General features: G+C 46.1%; 2 protein-coding genes across 4 annotated transcripts in view; one reads left to right on the top strand and one right to left on the bottom strand.

The window, feature by feature from the left end:
* Nucleotides 1-2,063, top strand: part of CRYBG3 (crystallin beta-gamma domain containing 3) — a 114,402-nt gene extending 112,339 nt beyond the window's left edge. The window contains exons 22-23 of the mRNA XM_079704941.1: nt 325-658; nt 1,958-2,063. Coding sequence (XP_079561067.1) covers nt 325-413 — 89 coding nt within the window. The 3' untranslated portion in view covers nt 414-658; nt 1,958-2,063. The remainder of the gene's footprint in view (nt 1-324; nt 659-1,957) is intronic.
* Nucleotides 217-24,127, bottom strand: RIOX2 (ribosomal oxygenase 2; the record flags this gene model as incomplete). Of its 3 annotated transcripts, XM_079704942.1 has the most annotated exons (10): nt 217-273; nt 2,335-2,484; nt 2,940-3,026; nt 4,488-4,576; nt 6,710-6,881; nt 7,859-7,961; nt 11,257-11,360; nt 16,990-17,118; nt 18,603-18,722; nt 23,696-24,127. In XM_079704942.1, 10 exons carry the CDS (start codon nt 24,125-24,127, stop codon nt 217-219), a joined length of 1,443 nt encoding a protein of 480 aa, XP_079561068.1. The 3 variants fall into 3 exon arrangements, with proteins under 3 accessions (XP_079561068.1, XP_079561069.1, XP_079561070.1); XM_079704943.1 differs by lacking the exon at nt 217-273 and having other exon boundaries at nt 2,016-2,484; XM_079704944.1 differs by lacking the exon at nt 217-273 and having other exon boundaries at nt 2,016-2,484; nt 6,710-6,878.
* Nucleotides 24,128-25,648: the final 1,521 nt, after the last annotated feature.

Raw genomic sequence — 25,648 nt, 5'->3', positions numbered from 1 at the left:
TTGGTGTAGAAACTAAAACCCAGCACCTGACGCTGAGCTGGAGCACTCTCAGAGCACTGTGTTCTTAAGAAGCCCATTGTTAGGGCACACCGCTTATGCAAACAACTATTGTACCGCTTAGCTTTTCAATCAGTCATAATGTCTGATTTGAGGTGAAGAATAGCTACGCCCGTTTAACCTCAGTTTCCCATTTCAGAGCGCTTTACAAATGACATATTAATCTACCCCAACAGTGAGTGGGCTGAGCAAAAGCTTGTGAAAACTATGAAATTGCTAAGCACCTGTGTGAACAAATAATCTTTCCTTTTGGGATTTCTATTTTAGGAGGAAATTATTATGACAAAACTCATGTAATTGTAAATGAGCCCCTGGAGGGAGAAGAAACACAGAAATGGGACATTGAAATATTGTGAGAGAATCTGCAGCATCCCTGAGAGAGAGCAAAGGGAGAAGGACCCTCATGCCCCGTGAAAAGGAAGCTACCTGTCCTCGTGCTTCTGGGATCACTGAGCAGGATGAACTTCTTCCCCAACCTTGAAGACTGTTGTTGTTAACCACGGAAAAGCTCAAAATATTCTTGCCAGTCATTCAGTGTTCCTGTGAAGAATGCGTTACGATTTCTGGGAAAGGTTCTACTCCTGCTTGATCTCCAGCTTCGGTGAGCAAGTTTCTTGAAGTCTGTTCTCTCTCCTTTCCACCAAACACGAATCCTATTCCTGATAGCCACTATAGGACACTGGTGATGCTGTCCTCCTGTGTTAGTTATTAATCTCCTAGTAGATGTGTGTGTGAATGCAAGGCACAGAGAAGCAGAGTCCTATAGGTCAAGTCATACTTTTAAAAAGATGAGTTATTTTTTTAGCAATATCTGAAAACATATTTAATAAACCTTACTATTAAGCTGCTGTATTAGATAAACATTAAAGGTTCCCTACTGAAGCTTTTATAACTGAAGCACCGTAAGTATTCACACTTGTAACTGACCCCAGGGAGGGACCTCAGCTTTGTAAGGAAAAAGCTCAAGTACAGGAGCGTTTTCTGTGGCTGTTCTTTGCTCGGTCCTTCAAACTAAAAAAGCACAAATAGCCTGCGGCTGTCCTTGCACTCTAAGTATTAACAGAGACACCCTTCTGGGTGACAAGACTGTAAGTAACCAGGGCTTACCTATCCTGGTTCTGAGACCTCACCTGATCTACCCTCAAGAAGTGTTTATAAAGACTGTCACCTACGTGTAAGGATAGTCAAATTTTTCTTTGCCTGAAGTAAAGGGAAAGTTCAGATGTTCAAATTAAGACCAAGTAGTATTTGATCCTTGACTATACCATTTTACTTTACAAAATGTGACAGAAAACTCAGTTTTTCACTCCCATTTTAAATAGCTTTCATTCAAGCAAAATTAGGTAGGATAATGTCTTTGACTTAGTTTCAAGTAATCATTACCACCATCACTATACAATTCTCAAGCATTTTTCCCTCCTGAGTTGGTTTTAAACTTACATTGAGACAACTGTTCCCTTCATCCCCAACTTTTGCCAGAAAGCAGAAAAAGGTCTGCTCTATTTTTATATACAGAAAGATTAAATTCTCCAGTGATATTTTAAAAAATATCAACCTATATGCACTTTAGAATGTAAAGTAACAGTGAACTGTTTAAACTCAAAGACCCACTATTTTGAGTATTTTTTATAGAGACTTGGTCTTTCCATGTAAATATTGTTTTTTTTTCTTCCCTTCAATCTCAGGCTCTTTTGTCATCTTTCAAGCAACATCTGTAAAACTATTTTATGCCCACAGATGTGAGTGCCTGTTAGTGTGGCAGTATTATTTAATGAAATTGATGTTATAGGGTAACTTTATTTTAATGGGAGGCCTTGTGTATACACAAAGGTATGTATATTTTCACTGTAAAAAACCAAGTTAAAAAATTCTTCATGTTAATTGTTTAAAATTTTTCTAGAGCCAGTGAGGCTCTTTAAAGAAGTTGTTTCTTCCAAAGACAAAGCCAGGTAACGACATTTAAATTTAAATGATTCATTTATTGAGCTGTGCCTTTTCTACCACACTGGATTATAAATAAACTTGTCAAGAAGTACAGTTTTTGTCACCTTCTGGGACATTTAGTAATTTGCTGTTCTTTCTTCTGTGTACCTCTGTTAGTACATATGGCCAACTGGTCACCTGTAACTGTTATTAGATACACAGGTAAGGAAAGTTACATTCATTATGTCCTTGGTTCAAAGCAACAGGGGCTCCCTAGCACGTAAATCTTTGCAGAATCAAGTGTCTACTATTTTATATATACATATTAAAAAAGAAGCAAAGGCACTAGACTACTTGGATTAAACATTCTGTCCAGAGGGATAATACCAGGCTTTGCTTTTCCTCATCTGTAGTAAGTTTCAGGTCCTTGACAGAAATAGCTGAACTGTTCCAAATTTGCTTCAGTGCATCGATATGTGATAAAGGAAAGCGAAGTCCATGAGACTGAAAAAAGATAAACTATTTAGTCACTTAGGTGGCATTTTCCATAATTCTCAATACATCATTGATATCCTTCACAAGTATGAAACTTGTTTCAGATAAGCTACTTACAAAAACTATCATTAGATAACTTATGAAAGTTGCTAATTCCCATATGAAAACTCAGACTTCATGAAAGGTATTCTGTTTTATAGAGTAAGAAATATTAATCATTTGAAATGCTTCACATTTGTTACACCTTTCCTACAAGGCCACAGGTCCTAGTATCTTTTAAAGCAGGTACATATATCACAGAAATGTCTGACTTAATCATCCCTGTGCAAGGGCTGTCAATCTGTGAAATGTGAAGTCCACACTGCAGTCATAAAAAAGGTCATTACCCATAAATCAAAGGTAACAGATTCTTCCCAGCCACCACCAAATCACAGGAAAGACATGCATTTTAGGTTGGAACAAACCTCTGTTTCCTCATTTCCCATCATGTGTGTCTCTCTCCTATTCTTTAAGGAATGATAGATGTAAACCATCTTTTCTCGAGTTTCATCCTTAAAAAAAACAAAGCAAGTTGTCAACACCAAGAAAAATCTTAATGCCTCAGTGCTTAAGTGAAATTTATTGAACACTAAAGAAAGAATCCTTCTGGCAAAAAGTTATGAGATACAGATAAATATAGATATATACACGCGCAATGTAGAATGAACTTATTTCATTATAGTACTCACAGATTACTACTTGTATGCAGCAAATGACCACTCAAGTCATTTTTTAAAAAGATAACCTCTTCAGAAACTTGATTTAATGAAAAAGCAACCATTTATATATCAACTTAGCAATGAAACATTCAAGTTTTTCGTTTCATCATACCTGCAGTATCTTTTTGCATCAGGAAAATTTGACATTCCTAGGTATACATAAATGGACAATTTATGAACACCACAGAGTAAATATTAATTCCTAAGAAATACCAGCTATGTGATCTACAGAAACTTCTATTCCACGTAAAGTAGGCTCCCCAATGGTCTCGACTTCCCTTCCCTCTCCACCTGCCCTAACACAGTGCAGTGTATTATCTCTTCCAGAACCTTTAGAAATTCCTTGTCACCTCTCACTCAGATGAGGACCAAAAGCCTTAGCCTGAAATAGAATGCCTCAAACTGACTGGTTATCAGAATAACTAGGATTTTCTTTTTTTAAATGGGGATGCGGGAGTATATACTTTTGAGGTTTTATATATATGTTATAAACCAGTCTTCTCCAGGTCTGGCCCTGATGGCTGGAAAAATCTGGTTATGGAGACATCTAGGTGCCCCCCGACTCTCATCCCCCCTCCAGACATTCATTGGACACCTCCCAAGAAAGCTGATTAGGAGGAACAGGGTGAAGCTACAGGGCATGGGAGAGTTCCCAAGGGCTTTAGGGTTGTGTGGCGGTGCTTTCAAAATAAATGCAGAGGCTCCACACCAGACGAAGCCCAGGAACTTATAATTTCTAAAAATTTTCCAGTTGATTGTAATCAGCCAGTTTGGGGAACCACTGGGCTAGGTGGCAAGGTTATGGAATGTAGATTTTCCTCTCCATCATCTACAGAATAGAGATTTTTTGAGAAGAACCATCAACAAAACCATATGTAAAGGCAGGTCTGTGCCGTATACAGGATGGGAGAGGGACTGAGACAGGGAGATGCATGAACAGGGTCTGCAGCCGTCTAAGCAAAGGCAACCTGGCCTGAATTAGGAGACAGAGAAGAGACATTTAATTACTAATTAGGGGAAAGAAGGAGGGTTCTGTGGGGCCGAAGACAAGCCCTCAAATGCCCAACAGGCAGGAAACCTTGGAACCATAACAGTTAGATCTGGGCATGATCTGATCTAAAGAGATGGCGTTAAGCTGTGAGGAGGTGGATGCCCAAAGGAGGAGGGCAGGGCCGTTTGTCAGTCTGATAACCTGGGGCCTGCGATGGAAATGCCCTGAGAAGAACGGAACCCTCTTCCCCTCTGGATACTCACGGATGGGTCCTGATCGGGTCCTACGGTGAGGACGACGTGGTCTCTAAATTGCAGCCTCACAGTGCTGTCCAACCCCGGTAACTGTCCACCTGGAAAACCCAGAGAGAGGGAAAGCCAGCCTTCAGAGAGCAAAGCAGCAGGCTCAAACTTGCTTGCAGGAGCAACTATTTAGGAAGTACACTTAGTAACAATTTGCAGGTGAATCCAAATGTGGGGCGCCCTCTCCAACTCACGTATTTACTCTCCCCGACATTTACGGTGATCTGAAAAGTGTAGCTTACAGCTTGATGGAGCTCATCCTTATACTGAAGACACACATACAGACTTCTGATGTTATTTATCTAATTGTAAGTTCATTAAATAGTTGTCACCAGTACCCGGGGATCACATACTATCACAGGACATACAGGGCCACCGTGCCTTCTGCACAGAACTCTCTCACGTCTCCAGTTTCTATCCCCTGCTTGCTCCACATGTGGACTCTGAAAGGACTTCCTGAGCTCACCACCCCTCCAATTACTAGTTGCATGACCATGGCAAATTATTCAGCCTGTGTAGGTCAAGTGCAGTGTCATAAAAAAGCCACCTAATAAATTCCACAGAAGAAACTACTCTTTCCTAGATTGGATTAAACTTAGTGAAAAAGCAGCCACTACAATCAGACCAGCCTTACAGGGTCTTCTGGTTGGAGAAAGAGTTGAGGGATCATAACTTTATTGACTACAAGGACTAAGGCAAGGAAAACTCTGGAGAAAATATCCTGGGCCATAAGCCGATACTCAGAACACTGTTCTGCTAAAGATTAAAATATGTGCTGGGAAAACATGTGCTAGGGCTTCCCTGGTGGCACAGTGGTTGAGAGTCCGCCTGCCGATGCAGGGGACGCGGATTTGTGCCCCTGTCTGGGAAGATCCCACGTGCCGCGGAGCGGCTGGGCCCGTGAGCCATGGCCGCTGAGCCTGCACATCCGGAGCCTGTGCTCCGCAACGGGAGAGGCCACAACAGTGAGAGGCCTGCGTACCGCAAAAAAAAAACCAAAAAAACAAAAAAACCCATGTGCTATTTTGAGTAGATGCTATCAAAAACAAATTTTAAACTGCCACCCCCCACCCAGAGACTATAATAAAAATGTACATAGAATTAATGTTAGAAGGGACCTTGCAGAGTGTGTATCTATCTCAGTGGTTCTCCACTGGTGATAAGGCTTTTATGAAAATTAGTGAAAATGAAACTCTCCTTGTACCTAAGAGAGAAGCAGCCTAAGAGCCAGCCTGGCACTCACGGCTGTGTCTCCGTGTTCTCCAGCAGAACACAGACCATTACACAGAACCCCGATACTAAACGAGGCCACGCTGTGACTGAGAGAGATCGAGACAAAACCAAGACCACTTCATCATCAGGTCAGAACTCAGGCCAAAGCAAGGACACTGTCCAAACCACAGAAGTGACCAAACGTGCCCCATCCTGGCTAATCTGAGTGACTGCTGCTGCTGCTGCTTTACCAATTGTCACCTTGGCTTCATTTCACTCCTTCTGCTACTGGCTAAGATTTACAGGAGACCCAATCCGAGAATCCCTCCTTTTTCCCGACAGCATTCAATCCCGAGTGAAGCCCTGCTTCCTTGAACCCTCCTGAAAATCACCTAACTCAAACCCAAATCCTATAAATCCTTTCCAACCTCCTTTTATTGAGGTGCCTGCAGCCCCCAACGGCGTGCTCTCTTCCCTGTTACAAGTCAATAAACCCAGCTTTGTCCGGCTACAGGAGTGTGGTGTGGTCTCTGCTCCAGGACCCCGATATCACCATCCACCCAGAAGTCTATCAATGTCATCTGTACCTTAAACCTGTCACAAAATAGTCACCTGGGCCTTGGGAGGTCTGATAATCTTGGGCATTCTGGTAGTTCCCCTGCTGATGGCAACATTTTACCCATCCCTGAGTTAATTCCAACAAGATTATTTCAATGTTCAAGTTCTTAAAACTTCCTGAAGATGATGAATTCCAGAGGGGCCCTGAACACACATACTCCCCACCCCAAATCACAGGGCTCTCATTCCCCATCAGGCTGCATGTCCTGTCCAACCTCACACTAAGGATAGGCCCACATTCATCCTCAAATGCTTCATACATTCCATCAGCTCAAAGAGGTGCCCACCCAGAAAAGCTCAAAATATCCCACGTTAGCCCCTGACCACCTAGAAGAAAAGAGCAAAAGCTCTACCTGGTGTGGAAAGCTCTGCTCCATCTCCCAGACAGTAAGGCGGGAGTCTGTTCACAGCAAAATCCTTCTTCATGTCCGCTGAAAGCAGTTCTCTGGTGCCCTCCAGCCGGTCTGCAAGCATCCTCAGAAAGCCACTTAATTTTCTTGTTGCAACGGCTGTGGTTTCCACCTGCTAGAAACACAGAAGTGAGTCGGGGCCCAGACTCCAGCGACCTTACTGCCCAGGTCCCAGTCTCTGGAGTGGTCCACTGAGCACCAGCACCCAGGGCAGACGCAGATCCATGTCACTCCCTTAAGAACAGTATCCCTTTATTTCCTCATAACCACTGTTCATCTTAAGCTGCCTACCGTGTGCAAAAAAAGATCAATTTTCAGGATTTTGCCTGAAAAGAGGGATCCCTGGGAATATGGTACAGTCTCGGCTTTGCCTTTGGAAAAGCAAATCACTGTCTGAGGTGACTACTTCAGACCACGAAACCACCCTTTGCTCAACTCAGCACTAATGCACTCATCTTCTCAAAATTAGCCAACAGGGCCGCTGTTTCAAAGGTAAAACCAGGGCTTCCCTGGTGGCGCAGTGGTTGAGAGTCCGCCTGCCAATGCAGGGGACATGGGTTCGTGCCCCGGTCCGGGAAGATCCCACATGCCGCGGAGCAGCTGGGCCCGTGAGCCATGGCCGCTGAGCCTGCGCATCTGGAGCCTGTGCTCCGCAACGGGAGAGGCCACACAGTGAGAGGCCCGCCTACCGCAAAAAAAAAAAAAAGGTAAAACCAGGACGGACAGGAAAGCCAGGGAGCACACCAAGGCCAGGCTCTCCAGTGGGTCTCTCCTAACTAGTGATCTCACGTGTGCTCAGGCTACAGTTCCCAAGCCAGGTTAGTTATTCATTCAACCACTGATTCAGCCAGCGCTCCCAGTGCCTGCCACTGCCGCCATGAAGTACAGGAAGCGGGCCGTCTGCACAACACTGTTGGTCCTTTGGGCAGCACGCAATGTGCAGCACTCCATTCGTTCTGCAAACTACCGCGCCCGGGAGAAGACAAGCTTGGCTCACACGGGGAGGATTCTGGGGTCCCAAGGAGGGAGCCACAGCTTCAGCTGGCCTGGGCCGTGGTTACCCCTCCTTTCCCACCTGCCTTTACTCCTTACCAGGAGCAGCTGCCGGGATATGCCGGCCCGTAGCTCGACGTCTGCCTTTGCAGTATCAAACACGAGCCCTGAAATGGTGTCCAAAAGGAAGTCTCCCCATGAACTGGAACGTGTACCGAGGAAAAAAAAAAAAAAGAGTGAACACATAAGAAATGTGCATAGAACACTGATTACTAAAAGCCTAAAGCTACAAACTGTCACACCAATTCCCCTGGCCTGACATCCTGAGCTCCACTAATTTCACATTACTCATCATAAAGACTACGGCCTTCATCAGTCACAGTCTTCCCTTCCTTCCCATCCCAGACACTCAGGTGCAAAATTAAAGGTGGGAAGCTAGGCTTCCTTCATGATTTGTCTTAAATGTAAAGATATCAGAGAATTAATTACAGACTGTCATAAAGTAGGAAGTTCAAGGGACCAATTATTTTTTTAATGTTTTCAACATTAAAAAAACCCCAAAGCAACACTTTTAGGGTAACAGCAAGATCCCCGGACTGTGTAATCATCTGAACAGTTAAACACTACGTTTTCCTTTGTTCCTTATTAAAAAAGAGGGGTTCTCTTCCTCAGCAAAATATCCAACATCAACAATTTCAAAACAATTGATTTTGCAACGTGTTAAACTCTGGCAGTGGCCTTACTGGGGTAGGAGATAGAAGCCAGAGGCCAAAAATACCATCTCGGGACAAGCATCAGTGTTCAATTGCCTCTGCTTTCTCTGGGGCATTTAGAATCGCTCACCCCTCAATGTGTGACGGTGTGAGAAGCACACGCTGTGGGGCTGCTCTCTTTAAACACTCCTGAGCTGTTTAAAATTTTCCTCTGTGTCACCAGCAGATTTCAAATTGCTGGCTACATGCAAAATGGAAATTCACAGTATGACTTTTGCTTCTCACTCAGTAAGCAAAATTAACACGTTTATGCTTCCCTCCTGGAAAAGTGGCAAAAGAGGACAAAAGCCACATGAGAGACACTTCCCCCAAGACGTCCACTCCTCCGTGGTAGCCTCACCACTCTGTGACATAATGCTACACCCAACCTCACACCTTTGATTGAACTTCGACCTGGAGGACACAGAGACCTTTCAGCAGCATGAAATAATATCGTCCTTTGAAGGGTCCCAGGTACAAGTCACGCAGCAGTAGCTCATGGGGGAGTTTAAGTGCAGTTAAATTGAGCTCTGTGTTCTTCTAGGAAAACGGACCTTGGGCCTTTCCAAAGTCTGGAAAGAACACCTCTGGAGGGGTTCACTTTGGTAAAGCAGCCAAATCGACAGGCCACGGCCTCCTACGGCTGGCCCTAAATGTCTAACGATGCTACCCTTGAGAGGCATTAGGAAAAGGCCCAAGTCCTCGCTCTGCCACAGGCCTTAAGGAGCACCAGGACCAAAGCATAGGGACATCTCCGGGGAGCGATGGTCCTCGAGGTACATCTGTCCCGTTCCAGCACCGGCCCCGCTGACCAAGGCCCAGGTCGGCATCCAGCTTAGATGCACGGGTCACGGTGCCTACCCACAGCCCCCCGCAGGCATCCTCTGTAACTCAGACTGCTCTTGCCCAGCCCTGCTGCCTGCAGAGGGGGTGGGTGGGACCAGGGAAGGCTACCAGTTCATCCTGGGGACTGGGAAACAGTGCGTCAGGCACTCAGTGGAAGCAAAAGCTAATAGGTTCAGCGAGATGGAGGGAGGTCAGAGAAGTAACCGAGGATGGCCTGTGATGAGCCAATGTTGTGAGTAAACAGACCCTGAGGAAGGAAAACAAGGGAGCGAAAAACGATTACTAGGGAACCGAGAGAAATGAAAAAGAGGGAGAATTAGAGAAAGAGAGAACAGCTGAGTAACCTCAACGGCGGGGCACCAGAAGATGGACATTCATGGGGCCAAACTATCAATATGTGGCTGCCAAGGCCCAGAGCTGCTTTGGTCCAGAACAAACTTCTGGTTCAGAAGCCTCCCTGCAGCCTGCCCTTCCCCAGTTCCTACGACCCACCCCGTCACCCCTGCTCTTCCTGAGCTGCCCTCAGAGACTGTTTCTCGCTATGCAAGGCACCTGACCAGCCACGGTGACAAGGGCATTTTACAGAAAGGAAGCCCCAAACGAGCTTTGGCTTCTACTTGGGGGCAAAGAGAGCCTAACTTCAGGCCAGACTCCAGGTACCTCCTCCTGTCTCTTAAACACAGGGGGTTCACTGCTCGCTGAAAAGCCAGACGAGAAGGCAGAAGAGTGCTTACTCACCTGTTCTGCACGATACAGCTGTGAAGTGAGGAGGCGACTGGCTGTCCCTCAGGCCGGGAATATCCTCTCCTACTCTGACCTCCTGACCCACCTGTACTGACTCATCCTGTGAATCTCCCTCAGCTTGGGTGTCAAGTCATTTCCGAAGCCTTCCCTGAGGCCCCGGCTTAGCTAAGTGCGTCCCTCTGTGCTCCCAGAGTCTCCTCTGCAAACCTATGGGATGTATCACACTGCTGGGTAACTACACGCCTATCTCCCTTCCTTCCACCCCTCCCAGAGAGTAAGTTCTCTCAAAGCGCCTTCAGTCCCATGCCTACAATGCCAGCAACTAGCACAAGGTGTAGTGCTGCATGATGAATAAATTAATGACTGGCGTTTTTAATGGGACCTGGACTACTGAGGTCGCTGCTACCAGGAAATGACTCACTGGGCACTGATGCCCAGGCCCTGTCTTGTGACGAGGCACTTGCTGAACTGGAACATGGTTTTAATTGGAATTGTTTTTAGCACATGTGCTTTTAGGACTCACTGTTCCAGACTTCCTTTCTGACTTTAATTTCATGAACTGTAAAAAATGGAAGCCTTAAAATAGACCCAGAGGTTTCAAGGAATAGAGTTTCTGTTTGGGGCGATAAAAATGTCTTGGAAACAGGTAGTGGTGATGGTTGCACAACAGTGTGAATATAATTAATGTCAGTGAATTGGACACTTAATGGTTAAAATGGCACATTCTTTGTTATAAATATTTTACCACAATCAAAAAAAAATTTTGAAGGGGGCGGGGAGAGAGAGAGACAGAGACAGAGAGACAGAGAGGGGAGGGGAAGGGAGGGAGAGGGGCAGGGGATAGGGGTGTGGGAGGGAGACTACAAGCCCAGCCTGGCGACACAACACACTGCCACACCCACAGCTACGCTTCTATCTTCCCAAACCATGGGAGCCTTTATTTGGGCATCTCCCAGCGTTCTGTAGAGTCAGGAGGAAGCCCAGACGAGTGGGTCAATGGCACAGGTAGGACGCTGAAGGAATAGGAAGTCAGCCGGAAACCCCGGGGCCAGATATGTAGGAGAGAAGCAGCTAACTCCCTCACGTCTCCTGAACACGCCGCTGCGGCCACAGCTCGGAGCTGTCGGGGACGCGAGGCTACAGGTGAGTGCTCACCTGCTCTGGTAGGTGCTGATGGTCACGTGCGTGGAGTGGGCCAGCCCTGAGGGAGTGTCCGCCTGATGAATGGTCCCTCTGGGAAAGTACAGCAAGTCTCCCGGCTAAAGGAAAAAAAAGGGGGGGAAGGAGTTAGTAGGGAGGATATCTTCTCGTTCTTCTAGAAAGGCTGTGAGTTTCAGTTCTGCATTCTAGAAACCTCTATGTGGTTTCCACCCGTCTAGCTCTGCTGTGTCTGTGAACCTGTCACCATGAACCACAATCCTGGAGACGCTTCCAGAGCCTGAAGTCACTTTCTTTGTTCATAAGCTGAGACCAGATACACCTGAAGCCACCCTGGGATCAAGGTGACAGCCTGTGCCTGGGAAGCCTGCTCCCGCCCTTCACACCCTTCAAAGGGGGCAGTGAGGAATAGGAGCTTTAGAGCCATACAGAGGCTACACTCGCTGGCGGCCCCAGCAAATTACTTGACCTCCCAAGGCCTCAGTTCCTTTATGTGTAAAATGGAAGCAATCGCCCCATATCTCACAGAATTATTTTGAGGATTAAAGGAAAAAAGTTATTGGAGCTGCCTGCCCTGGCGGTCCAGTGGTTAAGACTCTGCACTTCCAATGCAGGGGCCGTGGGTTTGATCCCTGGTCGGGGAATTAAGATCCCACATGATGCACGCGCGGCATGGCCAAAAACAAAAAGCTCTTGGAGCAATGCTGGGCAAGTGGCTGTGGCTGTATTATAATTCTTATTTTACCTGCCAGTCTCTGATAGTCTGTGAGCTCTTCCAAGCAGGGTCCATATCCATCTTGTAACCCCAGGGCCTAAACCACCTAAGCATCCAGCACACACCAGAGGCTCAAAAGATGTTTGGAAGAATGGATGAAAAACCCTGTGACCCTTCATTTGAACCTAAACACTATATGTAACTAAACATCAGTCACTTCTCGAGCAGGTGAGCCTCCTCCACCCTGTCCTATTTTCTTTCCCAAGCCACGGAACAGAAATATTTTCCCCAAATCACTACTGCCCGGGAGCTTCCTCCTCCCTAATCCCAACCAGAAAAAGAACATTCTGTATATAGCAGTTGCCTGAGCAGAGGAGAGGGAATCTTGAGAGTCGCTTATCTGCTCTCTGCAACCCTGCGAAGCCTTCTGTCTCACTGGTTAAGAGCATGGGCCCTGGAGAAAGAGCTCAAGAAATATCAGATTAAAAAAACTTCTTTTTTTAAGGTTAAGTACATACATAAGTAATTATATATGTACTCATAAGAGCTATCTTGCCCTGAATAACACCAATCTGACAGGGAAACTAGTACTTCAAGTAAACAAATGCATTACTCATAATTACAGCTATCATTTGTGAGAGTCTGCGTGCCAGCCCTGTGACTGAGGCCCTCATGTACATATTTCATCCATCCGTTCATTTATTCATTCCACAAACACCTGATTAACCCTTCCCTGCCCACCACCCAAGCCAGGCACCTGTGCTAGGCACCGGGGGTGGGGAGCACTGAACAAAACAAAGACCTGCCCTGATGGAGCACATTCCAGAAGAGAAAAACATTTGAGAAGGGAGAAGGTACACTAGACAATGAAGACATTCTAGTGGGGCAAGAAGGATAAAATAAAGCAGCAAATAAATAATGTCAAGTGATGGCGAATGCAAAGAAGACAAAATAAGCAGAAGGAGGAGGAGGGGAATGATGTTGATGGAAGTGGGGGGTGGCGGGGTGTGTCTGGGATTAGAGGTGCTATTTTACCCAGGATGGTCCATTAAACCTCACTCTGCTAAGATGACATTTCAGTAGAGACTTTAGGAAATGAGCAAGCCAGCCATGCAAAGACCTGGGGAGAAAGGATTCCAGGCGGAGGGAAGAGCAAGTGCAAAGGTCCTGAGGCTGGAACGTGCCTGGCAGGTTGAGGGGCATCGGTTAGGCCAGTGTGTCAGGAAGGTAGTGAATGAAGGTGGGAGTGGTGGGAGGTGAGGTGAGGAGGCAGCAGAGGGGCCAGATTACAGGGCCTTCTAGACCATTTTAAGGACTTCGGCTTTTTATAATGATAAGACAATTAGCCATGTGACATACCACTGTCCTGTTTCTGTTTATTCTGAAAAAACTAGAAAAGCTAATTTTTTTGACCAAGAAAAAAAATATTTCTGGCTTCAATCCAAAGGCTACATAAACCAGCAGCATAAAGTCTTGAGAAAAGGAGAATTGGGTATAAATGAGTTCCGTTTTCATTGTCTTTAATTATTCCATTGATATTAATGCCTTTGAAAATATACACAATGGTAATGAATATGGTGGTACACTAGGATGTTGAAAAGAATTTTAAAGAAATTTTATTATAATTTTCCATTAATTAGATCATTAAAACTTACTGTGCTATCAATTTTCCATTTAAGTAATAAAGCATTGATTATTTTTTTTAAAAAAAGGACTTTGGCTTTTATTCTGGGTTTAACAGAAAGACTGTAGAGATCTAGGCAAAGGGTTCATGGGATCACAAAAGGATCATCATGGTTATTATGTCAGAAAAGTCTGCAAAGGGGACACTAGGTAGGACGCTTTTGTATAAATCTATGTCCAAGGATTTTGCCCCAAACAAGCAGAAGAAGGCTGACACATTTGCAGGGAGAAGGAGGTTGGGGACAGGGTAGGACATGGGATTTTGGTTTGGGGAATATTAAATTTGCGGTATCTTTTACATTTCCAGGGAAGACATTAAGTGGGCAGCTGGATTATGAGTCTAGAGTTTAGAGACATGGGCTAGAGATCTAAAACAGCATTTAAAATACATCAGTGTAGAGGGTATTTGAAACCTTGGGAGGGGATGCTGATTGATCGAAGAAGTCCAGGAAATGAGCCCTGTGCCCCAAATTAGAGAAGTAGGAAGACTGAGGAGAAAACAGCGAAGGAGAATGAACAGGACAGTCAGGAAGGTGGAGAGAGAACCAAGAGAAGGTTGCACCCCGGAAGCCAGTGGACAGGGTGGAAGTGACCCACTGTGTCAAATGCTGATGACAGGCAGGCTAAGATGGGGACTAGGAGTTGACCGCTGTACTTGACAACGTGGAGGTACCCTTGAGAATATTTCTAGAGGAACAATGTGGAAGAAACCCTGCTAGAAAGGGTGCCCAACAGTGGGAGAGTAGAGGAAATGAAGACAGGGCATTATGGCAGGGTCTCCAAAAATGTCTACATCCTAATACCTGGCATCTGTGAATACTTAGGTTACACGGACAAGGTGAATTAAGGCTGCTGACAGGGGGATTATTCTGGATTATCCAGGCAGGCCCAATGTAATCACAAGGATCCTTAAAAGTGGAAGAGGGTATTGGAAGAGAGCACCAGAGAGAGGGCAGCATGAGAAGGACCAAGCTCCATGTTGCTGGCTTTGATGTCGGAGGAAGGGGCCATGAGCCAAGGGATGTGAGCAGCCTCCAGAAGCTGGAAAAGGCAAGGACACAAATTTTCCCCTAGAGCCTCCGGAACGAACACCGTCCTGCTGACACCTTGATTTAAGCCAAGTGAAACCCCTTTTGGACCTCTGAACTGCAGAACTACAAGGTAATAAATTTGTGTTGTTTCAAGCCACAGAGTTTGTGCTAATTTGACAGGCAGCAATACATTGACATATAGCCATCACTTCCATGGAATTTCACTGTAAAGGCAGCATCAAAGTAATATTTTTAAATCTTTACAACCTACAAGATAAACATTATGATCTCCATTTTAATAAAGAAGAAACTGAGACAGAGATCAATAACTTGCGCGAGGACATGCAGCTCATAAGTGACAGCAGCTGAATTCAAACCCAGGTTTGTCAGATCCCCAAGCCACAGAGATGCCGTTCCATTATAGGGGTGGTCCTCACCCCAAGACCTCAGGTTTGGCAGACGTACAAGTCAGGCTGCCACTTGGGTAGGAAGGAAGAGGGGTGAGGAGGGCTCTAGACCGCTCATCGTAGCCCCCAAGCCCACTCCCACCCAGAGCGACTCGGATCTTCGATTTCATACACTGGGCATTTATGCAAGATTTCATTTGAAGAATTCCACTGATTAAAAACTCAACAGACATACAACTTGAAAATCCCCGCAGGACACAACGCTGTCTTTCTCCTTCCAGGAGACTCAGGGCTTCTCGTAGTGAGCTGTGACCAGGATGGGCACGATCAGCGTGCAACGCTCCGTCTCCTGCAAGTCCCATGCCCTCTCTGACCACCATGAAGCCCGACCTTCTCGGGCAGGGCAAGTAGCCAGATGTCAGTCTGGGTAACAGCTCCTGGCCTCAGAGACCAGGGACAGCTTACTCTTTGGCTTAAAAATAATCAGCCAAGAGCAGGGTTGGCAAACTCTCTCTCTGTAAAGGGCCAGACAGTAAATATCTGTGGTTTGTGAGCCACATGGTCCCTGTGGCAACTAGCTGACTCTGCCCTAGACAGTACATAAGGAATGAGTGTGGCTGTGTTTCCATAAACTTTATATACAAAAACAGGCAGCAGGCCAGATTTTTGGCCTATGGGCCATAGTTTGCTGATTGCTGACCAAGAGCATAAAAAAAATGAAGAAAGGTACCTTTATTGTTGTATTTATTCAAGTCCCCTATAACACAGGCACCCATCCTAAAAAGGGAGATTGTTTCTCCCAGTTATGGCAGGCAGGCAAAGATCTTAAAATCAAGAAAGAGCTATGAGGCCCTGAGTAGGAATTAGATACTAAGTATAACTTCAAGACACAAGAAATACAAAAACAATAACCATATGCAAGTCTATCAGTTTGGTTAGAATCTTTGGTATGGTTTAAATTACCAATTTTCTTATTACCACTGAAGGAAATTAAATTTTAAGTTTTGTAGGAAAAGGTATAAAATTGAATTATGCAGCTATTCTTTTTTTTTTTTTTTTTTTTTGTGCAGTACGCAGGCTTCTCACTACTGTGGCCTCTCCCGTTGTGGAGCACAGGCTCCGGACGCGGAGGCTCAGCGGCCATGGCTCACAGGCCCAGCCGCTCCACGGCACGTGGGATCTTCCCGGACCGGGGCACGAACCCGTGTCCCCCGCATCGGCAGGCGGACTCTCAACCACTGCGCCACCAGGGAAGCCCCTATGCAGCTATTCGTATCCAAGATTTTTTCCTCAACAACCCCAGCGGCTGGGGATTGGCTATGATCCCATCCAGCTAACTGCTCAAAGACACACTTTCTCAGCAGCCAGATGCCAGCGAACCAGCACATGCTCGAGCCACCTGGCTTCCTGGGAAAGGCCTCCTCAAGGGCTTTCGTGATGACTATTCTTCTGGGGACTATATGCAGGGGGAAGGGAGCGCAGAGTCTACTGCACAATCAGGAGGAAAAGGGGTCAGACTGGAATTTTACCAAAAAAAAAAACTACTGGGTCCCTGGCCGTGCTCTGTTCAAGCAGCCTATGACCCTGCAGTGACCACTGGCCGTGCCTTCCACCTTTTGCTCTAGAGAAGTCAGTGGTTACCGAATTCATAATTCATTCCTGTTGCACTTGGATTATATTTGGAGACAGGTGATTTGGAAAATGAACTTAACATTTCCTCAGCTCACTTCCGCAGCTACAAACTACCAAATGTCCTTTAAGGAGCCCCCTGTGCTGGCTAGCTGGAATGAGAGCCACTTGCCCCCAGCCTCTTCGGTACATTTGCCGGGGACCATTACACAAACCTCAAGCCAAACCTGTCTCAGGAGAGGCATCCACAAAAGCAGGCCCGTACCTTCAATGTGAACTCGTGTGCTGGCCTCCCGATCCTGTCCTCAGCCTCCAAGCTGTACTCCCGCGCCAGGGGCACCGTCGGGTGGTACAGGCGCCAGTGTTTCTCTCCCTCCAGCTGCAGGATGAAAACCTACAGAAAGCACAGGACCCCGGAGTGTCAGAGAGCCTCCAGACAACTCATGAGGCAAAGTGCTTCTAGAGTGTTAGCCCTCTCAGGGCTCAGATGAATCACAAATTTCAGATAAAAAAATAAAAGATCACAGATACATTTCACTATACACTTAAAGTTGCCACTACTGGTATTCACTTTTAAAAACAGGTAATCGTGAAGTCTGACACTGGAGGGCTAGTCATTCTTTTCACTTTCATGAAAGCCTCACTGAGTTCTTTATATCCCAATATCTATCCCACTATCTCATTCTTTTAAATCTTCCATCAGACAGCTGAAAGCCCATAATCTCTGATGGAAAAGCCAAGCTTCAGATATTACTGAGTGTCTAAAATCCTGAATACAATCCTTGGCACATAGGAAAATGTCAAGTTTTTTTACTCTTCATTCAACCAAAGATATTTTAAACTTCTGTTAGAAATATATATTTTTTAATTTATTTATTTATTTTTGGCTGCATTGGGTCTTCACTGCTGCACGCAAGCTTTCTCTAGTTGCAGCGAGCTGGGGCCACTCTTCGTTGCGGTGCACGGGCTTATTGTGGTGGCTTCTCTTGTTGCGGAGTGCAGGCACTAGGTGTGTGGGGTTCAGTAGTTGCAGCACGTGGGCTCAGTAGTTGCAGCACGTGGGCTCAGTAGTTGTGGCTTGCGGGCTCTAGAGCGCAGGCTCAGTAGTTGTGGCGCACGGGCTTAGCTGCTCCGCGGCATGTGGTATCTTCCCAGACCAGGGCTCAAACCCTTGTCCCCTACATTGGCAGGTGGATTCTTAATCACTGTGCCACCAGGGAAGCCCTATTAGAAATATTTTTTAAAAAAATTTTTTGGAAACTGTACTGATATCAAATTGCTCTCAAAGGAGGGGGTAAATAGAGGTTTTTTTTTTACTAATAACTCTGTGTTCACACATTGTCTTGGTACAAAAATAAAACTATCAAATACTTAAGCCAAAGAGTTAACTCTTTTTGGCAGCCACATGAGAATGAAATCAACACTTGTCAAGGCGCCAGTGCTTAAGTGAAACCATGACCTTCATTCAAGCTGCCCCAAGATCTTCACAAATGGAAAAAATATATACTTTTGGTAGCTACAGAAAAAGGACAAAAGAAAGCAGATGTAAGAATTACTGAAGACCTCACCTTATTAAAGACCATACGTTATGAAATTAAAGAAAAAGCCACTCACACTTTTCTGTAGAAAATTCAAAAGTTTGTGTGGCTCTTTCTATTAGTAAATAAACAATCTCCCCTTTCTGAAGGAGCAGGAAACCAGTTTGATGGGATTAATTTTGGCCCAACATCCCGGTGAGGGAGGTCAAGCTCTGCAGAGCCCGCACAGGAAGAGTGGGCAGAGACCCTGCCCGAGAGCTGAACTGAACCCTGACAACCCGCTAACCCGGGCTGGCAGCAACGCGTCCTCCCGGAGCCGAGCAGTCTCCTACCCCCTCACCTCTACGTCATCATAATGGGGCGGCAGGCCCTGAGAACCCGCAGGGGTTATGTACACATTCGAGCCAACCAACGAGCCAAAGTAGCACTCCAGCTTCTCCTGGATCCTCCAAAGCTCATCCTTTAAAAAAAAAAAAAAAAAAAAAGATGGAGGGTAAAGAGGTGAAAAATACATTAGAAACAAGGAATATGCTCTTATGCGCTCAGCAAGTCTTTATCGCACAGCTATTATGTTCCAGACACTTGGAATTCAACGGTGCCCAAGCCAGCACCTCTGTCCTCAGGACCCTTCCGTCCTCATGGAGAACAGCTCAGAGAAGAGGCAGCAGCAGACGAGACTGGAGAGGCAGGCAACAGGGAGTCATAGGATCTTAAGCAGGACAAGGGCAGGATCCAATGCACACTTATAAAAGCTCACTCAGCCTGCAGTGTGGGGAATTGATTGTAGAAGAGCAAGAGAGAGCCGTGGGGAAGCTACGAAGGCAGCAGCGTAGGCTGGGAGTGACCAGGGTGGTGGGCGAGGGAGAGAGAAGTAGAAAAGCCGAGATGCGCTCAGAAAGCAGCACTGACAGGACATGCTGATGGCAGGGCTATGGGAGTGGGGAGAACAAATCAGAGAAACATTCTTGGGTTTTTGACTGAGGCAGTTAGCTCCCAGTTCCACTGAAATGGGAAAGGTTTGCTAAAGAACAAGCTTTCGGGGGGGAGAAAAGAAAAGCCGTACATTAGAAGTGCTAAGTGTGAGCTGCTAAGACCCCCGTGTGCTGGCTGGCTAAGTCTGAAGTTCTGGCAAGACGAAGAGCTAGGGGTTACATCTGGGAACTGCCTGCACAAAAGGGTACTTAGAGCAATGGAAGCAGAAAGGACTACCTAGGAAGGGGGTACAGACAGCGAAGGGGTAAACAGGGTCGAGGAATGCTCCCTTTCTCCAGTCGCTCATCAGCTCTTCAGGGCCTAAGTCGAACTGAGGGGCCTAGAGAGGAGCCACACATCCCTGCAAGGAAGAAACCTGACTGTCCCAAGGCAGGTGAGAGAGGAGAGGCAGCGGTTAGGCCACGTAGGTATCGGCACTTCCTATGTGCCAGGCACTCTTTCCAAGTGCTTTACCTACTTCAGTTGTGCAACCCTCCCCACCACCCTGTCTCATAGGGTGGGTCCTATCAATATCTTCAGTTTGCCGATGAGGAAACGGGCACGAGAACATACAGCCAATGAAAGATGGAGCCAGGATTCAAATCCATGCAGCCTGGCTCCGGAGCCCACACCTTTAACCATGACTCTATATTGCCCCTCTAAGGAGCTACCTTAAAGAAGTCACCTACAAAGAACACTGCAGAGCCCCTTCAAGCACATGCATGTACAGTGCCTGCCACACACAAGACATTGAAACATTGAAAGTATTTGCTGAGTAAACCAGTGACCACAGCTTGGGACTCAATCCTACCACTGGACTGAAAAAAAAACAAAAAAACAAAAAAATCTACAGTATTAAAAATGCCAAGTGGGAAAGAATTGGGTCAGCATGAAAAAAGCTTTGGGAGACATCTTCAGTATAGACCACTGAGCTTCTCTACTTACACATCTCAGGCAACACAGGAAGAATGATTTTATGGCATCTGAATAGCTCCAGAGAGTTAAGAGATCTCCCAAGCTGCCTAATTTATACCTGGGAGGGGCCAGCAGGACCTGGCCCTGTAATTACATCTATACAGTAACTGGAACCAGTTTCTCTCTCGCCCTTTCTCTCTGTCTCTGATGGCCTGAGAGGTGTCTCAAGACCATATGGGTGACTTTATGGCCCCCAACTCAAGCTTCTGGGTCTGTAATTAAGGAGTACACATCTCTTTTCTTCTTAAAAGTTACTGAAGGGCTTCCCTCGTGGTGCAGTGGTTAAGAATCCGCCTGCCAGGGCTTCCCTGGTGGCGCAGTGGTTGAGAGTCCACCTGCTGATACAGGGGACACGGGTTTGTGCCCTGGTCCGGGAGGATCCCACATGCCGCGGAGCGCCTGGGCCCGTGAGCCAAAGCTGCTGAGCCTGTGCGTCCGGAGCCTGTGCTCCGCAATGGGAGAGGCCACAGCAGTGAAAGGCCCACGTACCGTAAAAAAAAAAAAAGAATCCGCCTGCCAATGCAGGAGACACGGGTTCGAGCCCTGGTCCGGGAAGACCCACATGCCGCGGAGCAACGAAGCCCGTGCGCCACAACTACTGAGCCTGCACTCTAGAGCCCGCGAGCCACAACTACTGAAGCCCGTGCACCTAGAGCCCGTGCGCCTAGAGCCCGTGCTCCACAATAAGAGAAGCCACCGTGATGAGAAGCCTGTGCACCACAACAAAGAGTAGCCCCTGCTCGCCGCAACTAGAGAAAGCCCGCGCGCAGCAACAAAGACCCAACGCAGCCAAAAATAAAATAAAATAAAATAAATAAATTTTAAAAAAAAAGTTACTGAAAACCCCATCATTTGTACAATTTTTCTATCTCTCCTGGAAATAGAACCTTTAGCTTCTCTATCTGCCCAGTGTGGCCCAGTAGAAAGGGATCTGGAGTCAAATCACCACCGACCAAGTTGTAGGTACAAGTCAGCTTCTTTATTTGCAAAGGAAGACTCCCACCCTAAGACTGTGGGCAACAGCATATTTATCTCAAAGCCTATTTACATTGCAAAGCAGCGTACAACTGTTACGGCTTCACCAGCGCTGACTTTGGCACAAACAAGGCTCCTGAAATCTGTCTCCTTTGACTCATGACTCCCAACTATGTCTGGAGATGCCAAGGAGGACCCCAGAACAATGGGGAAGGGGAGGCTCCTCCTCTCTCCACTGACCTACCTGCAGACTCAGCTGAACACAACAGCTAAGACCAGAAAGCCCACACTCACACCTAAAGGTGAAAGCAAACATGCCAAAAGCCCTACTACATTTCAATTAATATCTTTAGATATATGGTTAGGAAAAATGCTTTAATTTTGGAATCAGAAGTCCTTACTTAGTAGCTATGGAAAAGTCACATCTGTGAACTCATTTTTTCCACGTAAAATGGAGACCACAGTGATTGCCCCAATTATTTCAAATGTCTGTTGGAGGGTTCAAAAGTGAACACATGTAAATATCTGGTAAACTCATCTGGACTCTTGATACACGGATTACCCAAAGCAGATGGGGAACAACCCACCACTCTGGTTACCTCCTTACTCATTTCCAGACAAACTAGAATAATAAACTGTGCACACGGTGTGACCTGATAAAGAAAGGGCGGACTGTTCACTCTGATAGTCTCTCAATCTGGCCAATGAGGAACTGCCTCTACACTTTCTCTATCCTGATATCGACATATCCATTAGTAAACACACACACACACAACACTAAATCTGGTCATAATATAATACTTGGAATCCAGCTTCTAGTGTAAGAGGGTGAGCTCCTGAGGCTTATTAATAGATTTCTCAAGTCCTGGTGGTGGAAAAAACCAAGCAAAACAGGATGCATCCTAGTCTAGCCTGGGGGCTGAGTTGAGATGGGAAAGCTCATCCTGCTTTAATAAACATGGCTAGAGAGCTGAGTCAACAGGGCAAAGGAAACACAGTCTTGGCCACTTGAAACTGGGGAAGAGGAACATGCAGCATTTAAGCAGACGAGCAGAGAAGAGCCCAAGATGATTCTAAAGCACAAAAATGACAGCCACAGAGGACACCACACATATGCCAAACAATAACTTTCTGCTGGTCTGTGAACAAATTACATGTAATCAACATCAGTGATCTTTTCTATTCATAGTTCTTAGGTGTCTAAAAACCACTCTTTTAAAAAAAGTGCTACTTCTAGCTAAGTAAAGAGTCAAGGACAAGCTCAGAGGGAAGTATCTCGGTGTCCGTATTTTCTGAATACACATCATGACTTGGTCTGCAAGTGATTATTATAAATTCCTTTTGGGTGCTAGGGACAAAAGGCTGGCATTCCAAGGACATTTCAACTGCTCATGATCGCCTCACTCCTTTGGAATGAGTACTTGTACTGAAAAGTCTAAGAGTACTTGTACTTTATCCAGAGTACAAACAGGTTCCGGATCCTGTAGACAAGAAAGGGAAAGGCATTCAACAGATGAGGGAGGCCTAATGGATCTAACAGGGCAACTCGAGTTCAGTTATGAGAAGCATTACTGGTAATTGATGACAGAGTCCTAGGAGCCACCACACAGCCAGAAGCCACCCCCTCAGGGTGGAACTTCACGCGCTGCTCTCCTCCTCCTCCCAAGCTGACATTTTGATTCAGCCATGGGTCACAGAAGGGCATTTCTGAATGGGGATAAACTTTATCTAAAACTCAGAATGGGCCCTCAATTGTTCTGGGCCACCTGTCACGTAAAGATCTCATGCCTCTAAGAGCAGATTAGCTCATCCTAAGTCTACATTTTATAAACACAGAAACTGAGCAGAGGAGGCAAATTATTTCTCAAATGTCAACCACTGACGCAGAATAAATAAAAGGTTAGCCAGTCTCCCCGACTCGCAAATCCAACCTACCCTCCACCTGCGAATGCCCCCCCAGCAGCAGTTCCAGGACCCTGCCCCTAAGTGCCAGACGGGCTGCTGTTAATAAGGGTGAAGTCTCTTTCTTAAACGTGCCTCTGGTATGTGGTCTGGTCACTGCTCAGAAGCCTCTGCTTAGGTAGATGTAGGCAGTAGAGGGAGGCAACTACAAGGAAAAAAATGATCACCTTGACACTATCGTGCCTTAAGTTACGGTGAAGGGACAAGCCAGACAGAAATGTCTACCGTGTGTCAAAACATACACCAGCCCACGGAAACGCTCCTGGAGGTGTAATGTCACTTTAACAAACCTTATAAACCTGGAGTATAATTTAGTTTTTGCACCTCACCACGTCCAGCCTGAGTTGCTGCAGATTCTAACAGTTTAGCCAAAAGGGAACATAAAGTCACTGACGTTGTAATGCATTTGAAGACCAAACAGGTGCTGCCTCTTATCAAACTGGCATCAGCCTAATCATCATCAAAACAGATTTACCCCTGAGCTGATCTGTGGCCAAATGTTAGCACTTCAATACACACCAGGATGCTGCACTGGGGAGAACCTGTTACCTTAAATCTCTGAGGTTGGTGAAACTGAATTGTTGCCCTTTTCTGATCAAAATCTTTTCTCAGCTGAAGAAAGTGCACTTTGCCATCTTTATTTAAAACCTTCTTCTTCCCATTGACACACCGGCAGACATTTACGTCTCTTCCATAGTACATACCCCGGCTGCACAGACTCTTCAGATCTGAGAGCCTGAACAGGGACCGGTAATATGTGGCCAGCACAGGGTCATCTCTCTGGATAAGAAGGGGCTTCTGCTCCCAGAATTCCTTGAAAAAAGTCTCTGTCTTGATGGGCGAGATTAAACTTTCAAAGAGGCCACTGGGACTGTCAAGGTTCAAAGGGGAAGGCCCACCAGCTGCCTCCAGCTTCACCTGCTTACAGGGAACAGGCCCCTCTTCCTTCCCATCCCCTGCAGGCTTCACTTTCTTTGGCATCGTTGTCTTCAAGACAAGGCAGCGAGGAAACGCAAACCTGCCAAAAAGAAGAAAACACTCGTGTTTAGGCGTCCCAGTGCCGGTGTCAGAGGATCTCATACACACAACTTGCATGACTATTAGGCCTTTATGCGAGCTCTTCCTAAGCCAAGGCCATTTCTACCAGAATAAGATACAGCCTGAAGCCAACACCGTTTCTTCCAAGATATGATTCAGCCTCAAACACTATGCAGATCACATGTTCACAGAAAGGAAGGCATGCTTTTCTTGTACACAAGCACTAAGTCGTGGAATTCATCACTTATTGGAAGGTATAATTATCCCAAATTAAATGATTCAACTATCTCAGCAGTTCCTAGTCACAGTTTTAGCCTGTGGCCATTGACACAGCAAAGTCGAAATCTTAAAGTTGGCTTTAATCAGCACCAGATCCCAAATCTAATTAGATGCACTCTGAGTTATAAATACTTGACTCAAGAACCACCAAGAGCTGCCCACAGCCAGGTGCTCCTCACCAAAGCACTACCCCCAGCTGCTGTCCTGGAGGCCACCTGGGCCAGAGGTGCCACCTGATGTCTGGGGCAAGAAGTTGCCTGCTCCCAGGTCCTTAAGCACCTGAATTGCCTCACTTCCAAACCGCAGCTTATTCCTAAAAATTGCCACTTTATCAGAAAAATTAAAATATAGCAGAAAACTAATTGGGGGCTGAAAGTGAAAGGTAAAGATAGTTATATCTCAAGGCTTTAGAAAGCTCTACCTTTTTTTTTTTTTTTTTTTTTTTTTTTTTTGCGGTACGCGGGCCTCCCACTGTTGTGGCCTCTCCCGTTGCGGAGCACAGGCTCCAGACGCACAGGCTCAGCGGCCATGGCTCACGGGCCCAGCCGCTCCGCGGCATGTGGGATCCTCCCAGACCGGGGCACAAACCCGCGTCCCCTGCATCGGCAAGTGGACTCTCAACCACTGCGCCACCAGGGAAGCCCCCTAAAAGCTCTACCTTTTTAACTAAAATAAGACATAATAAAATGGCAACGTCATTAACTTCTAACAAAGCTCTCCTCCCTCCAGCCTTCACGTGCACACACAGCCCCTGGGCGCCTAGGGCTCAGGTGGGACTTGAGAGTCTGCATGTCTAACAAGCCCACAGGTAGTGACGCTACTGCTGGGCCACAGACCACACTTGAGTAGAAAGAGAATCGACTCCCCTGAGTATTGCCAAAGGTCTCTCAGAACTGCCTCAAACCACAACTGTCGTCACGTTTACAATGCAGATGTCCTGCATCTGGAGTTCAAGAATGTATGAATTTAAATTATATGAATTTCCTGAAACTGCAAAATGCTATTTGAAGGTCAATTTTTTTTTCTGGCAAAGGGGGTAGGTCCATTGCTCTTACCAGATTTTTAAAAGAGTCCCCCTCCCCAAAAAAGGTTAAGAACCACCGTGCTTATAAAAACCAATTTTTCCCAGAGACCAGTAACTTATTTATAAACGTTATGCTTTTCTATTTTGTTGGGCTATCAGAA

This window comes from Hyperoodon ampullatus (assembly GCF_949752795.1).
Source record: "Hyperoodon ampullatus genome assembly, chromosome: 5".
Classification (NCBI taxonomy): domain Eukaryota; kingdom Metazoa; phylum Chordata; class Mammalia; order Artiodactyla; family Ziphiidae; genus Hyperoodon; species Hyperoodon ampullatus.
This window is presented reverse-complemented; position numbering and strand designations above follow the sequence as displayed.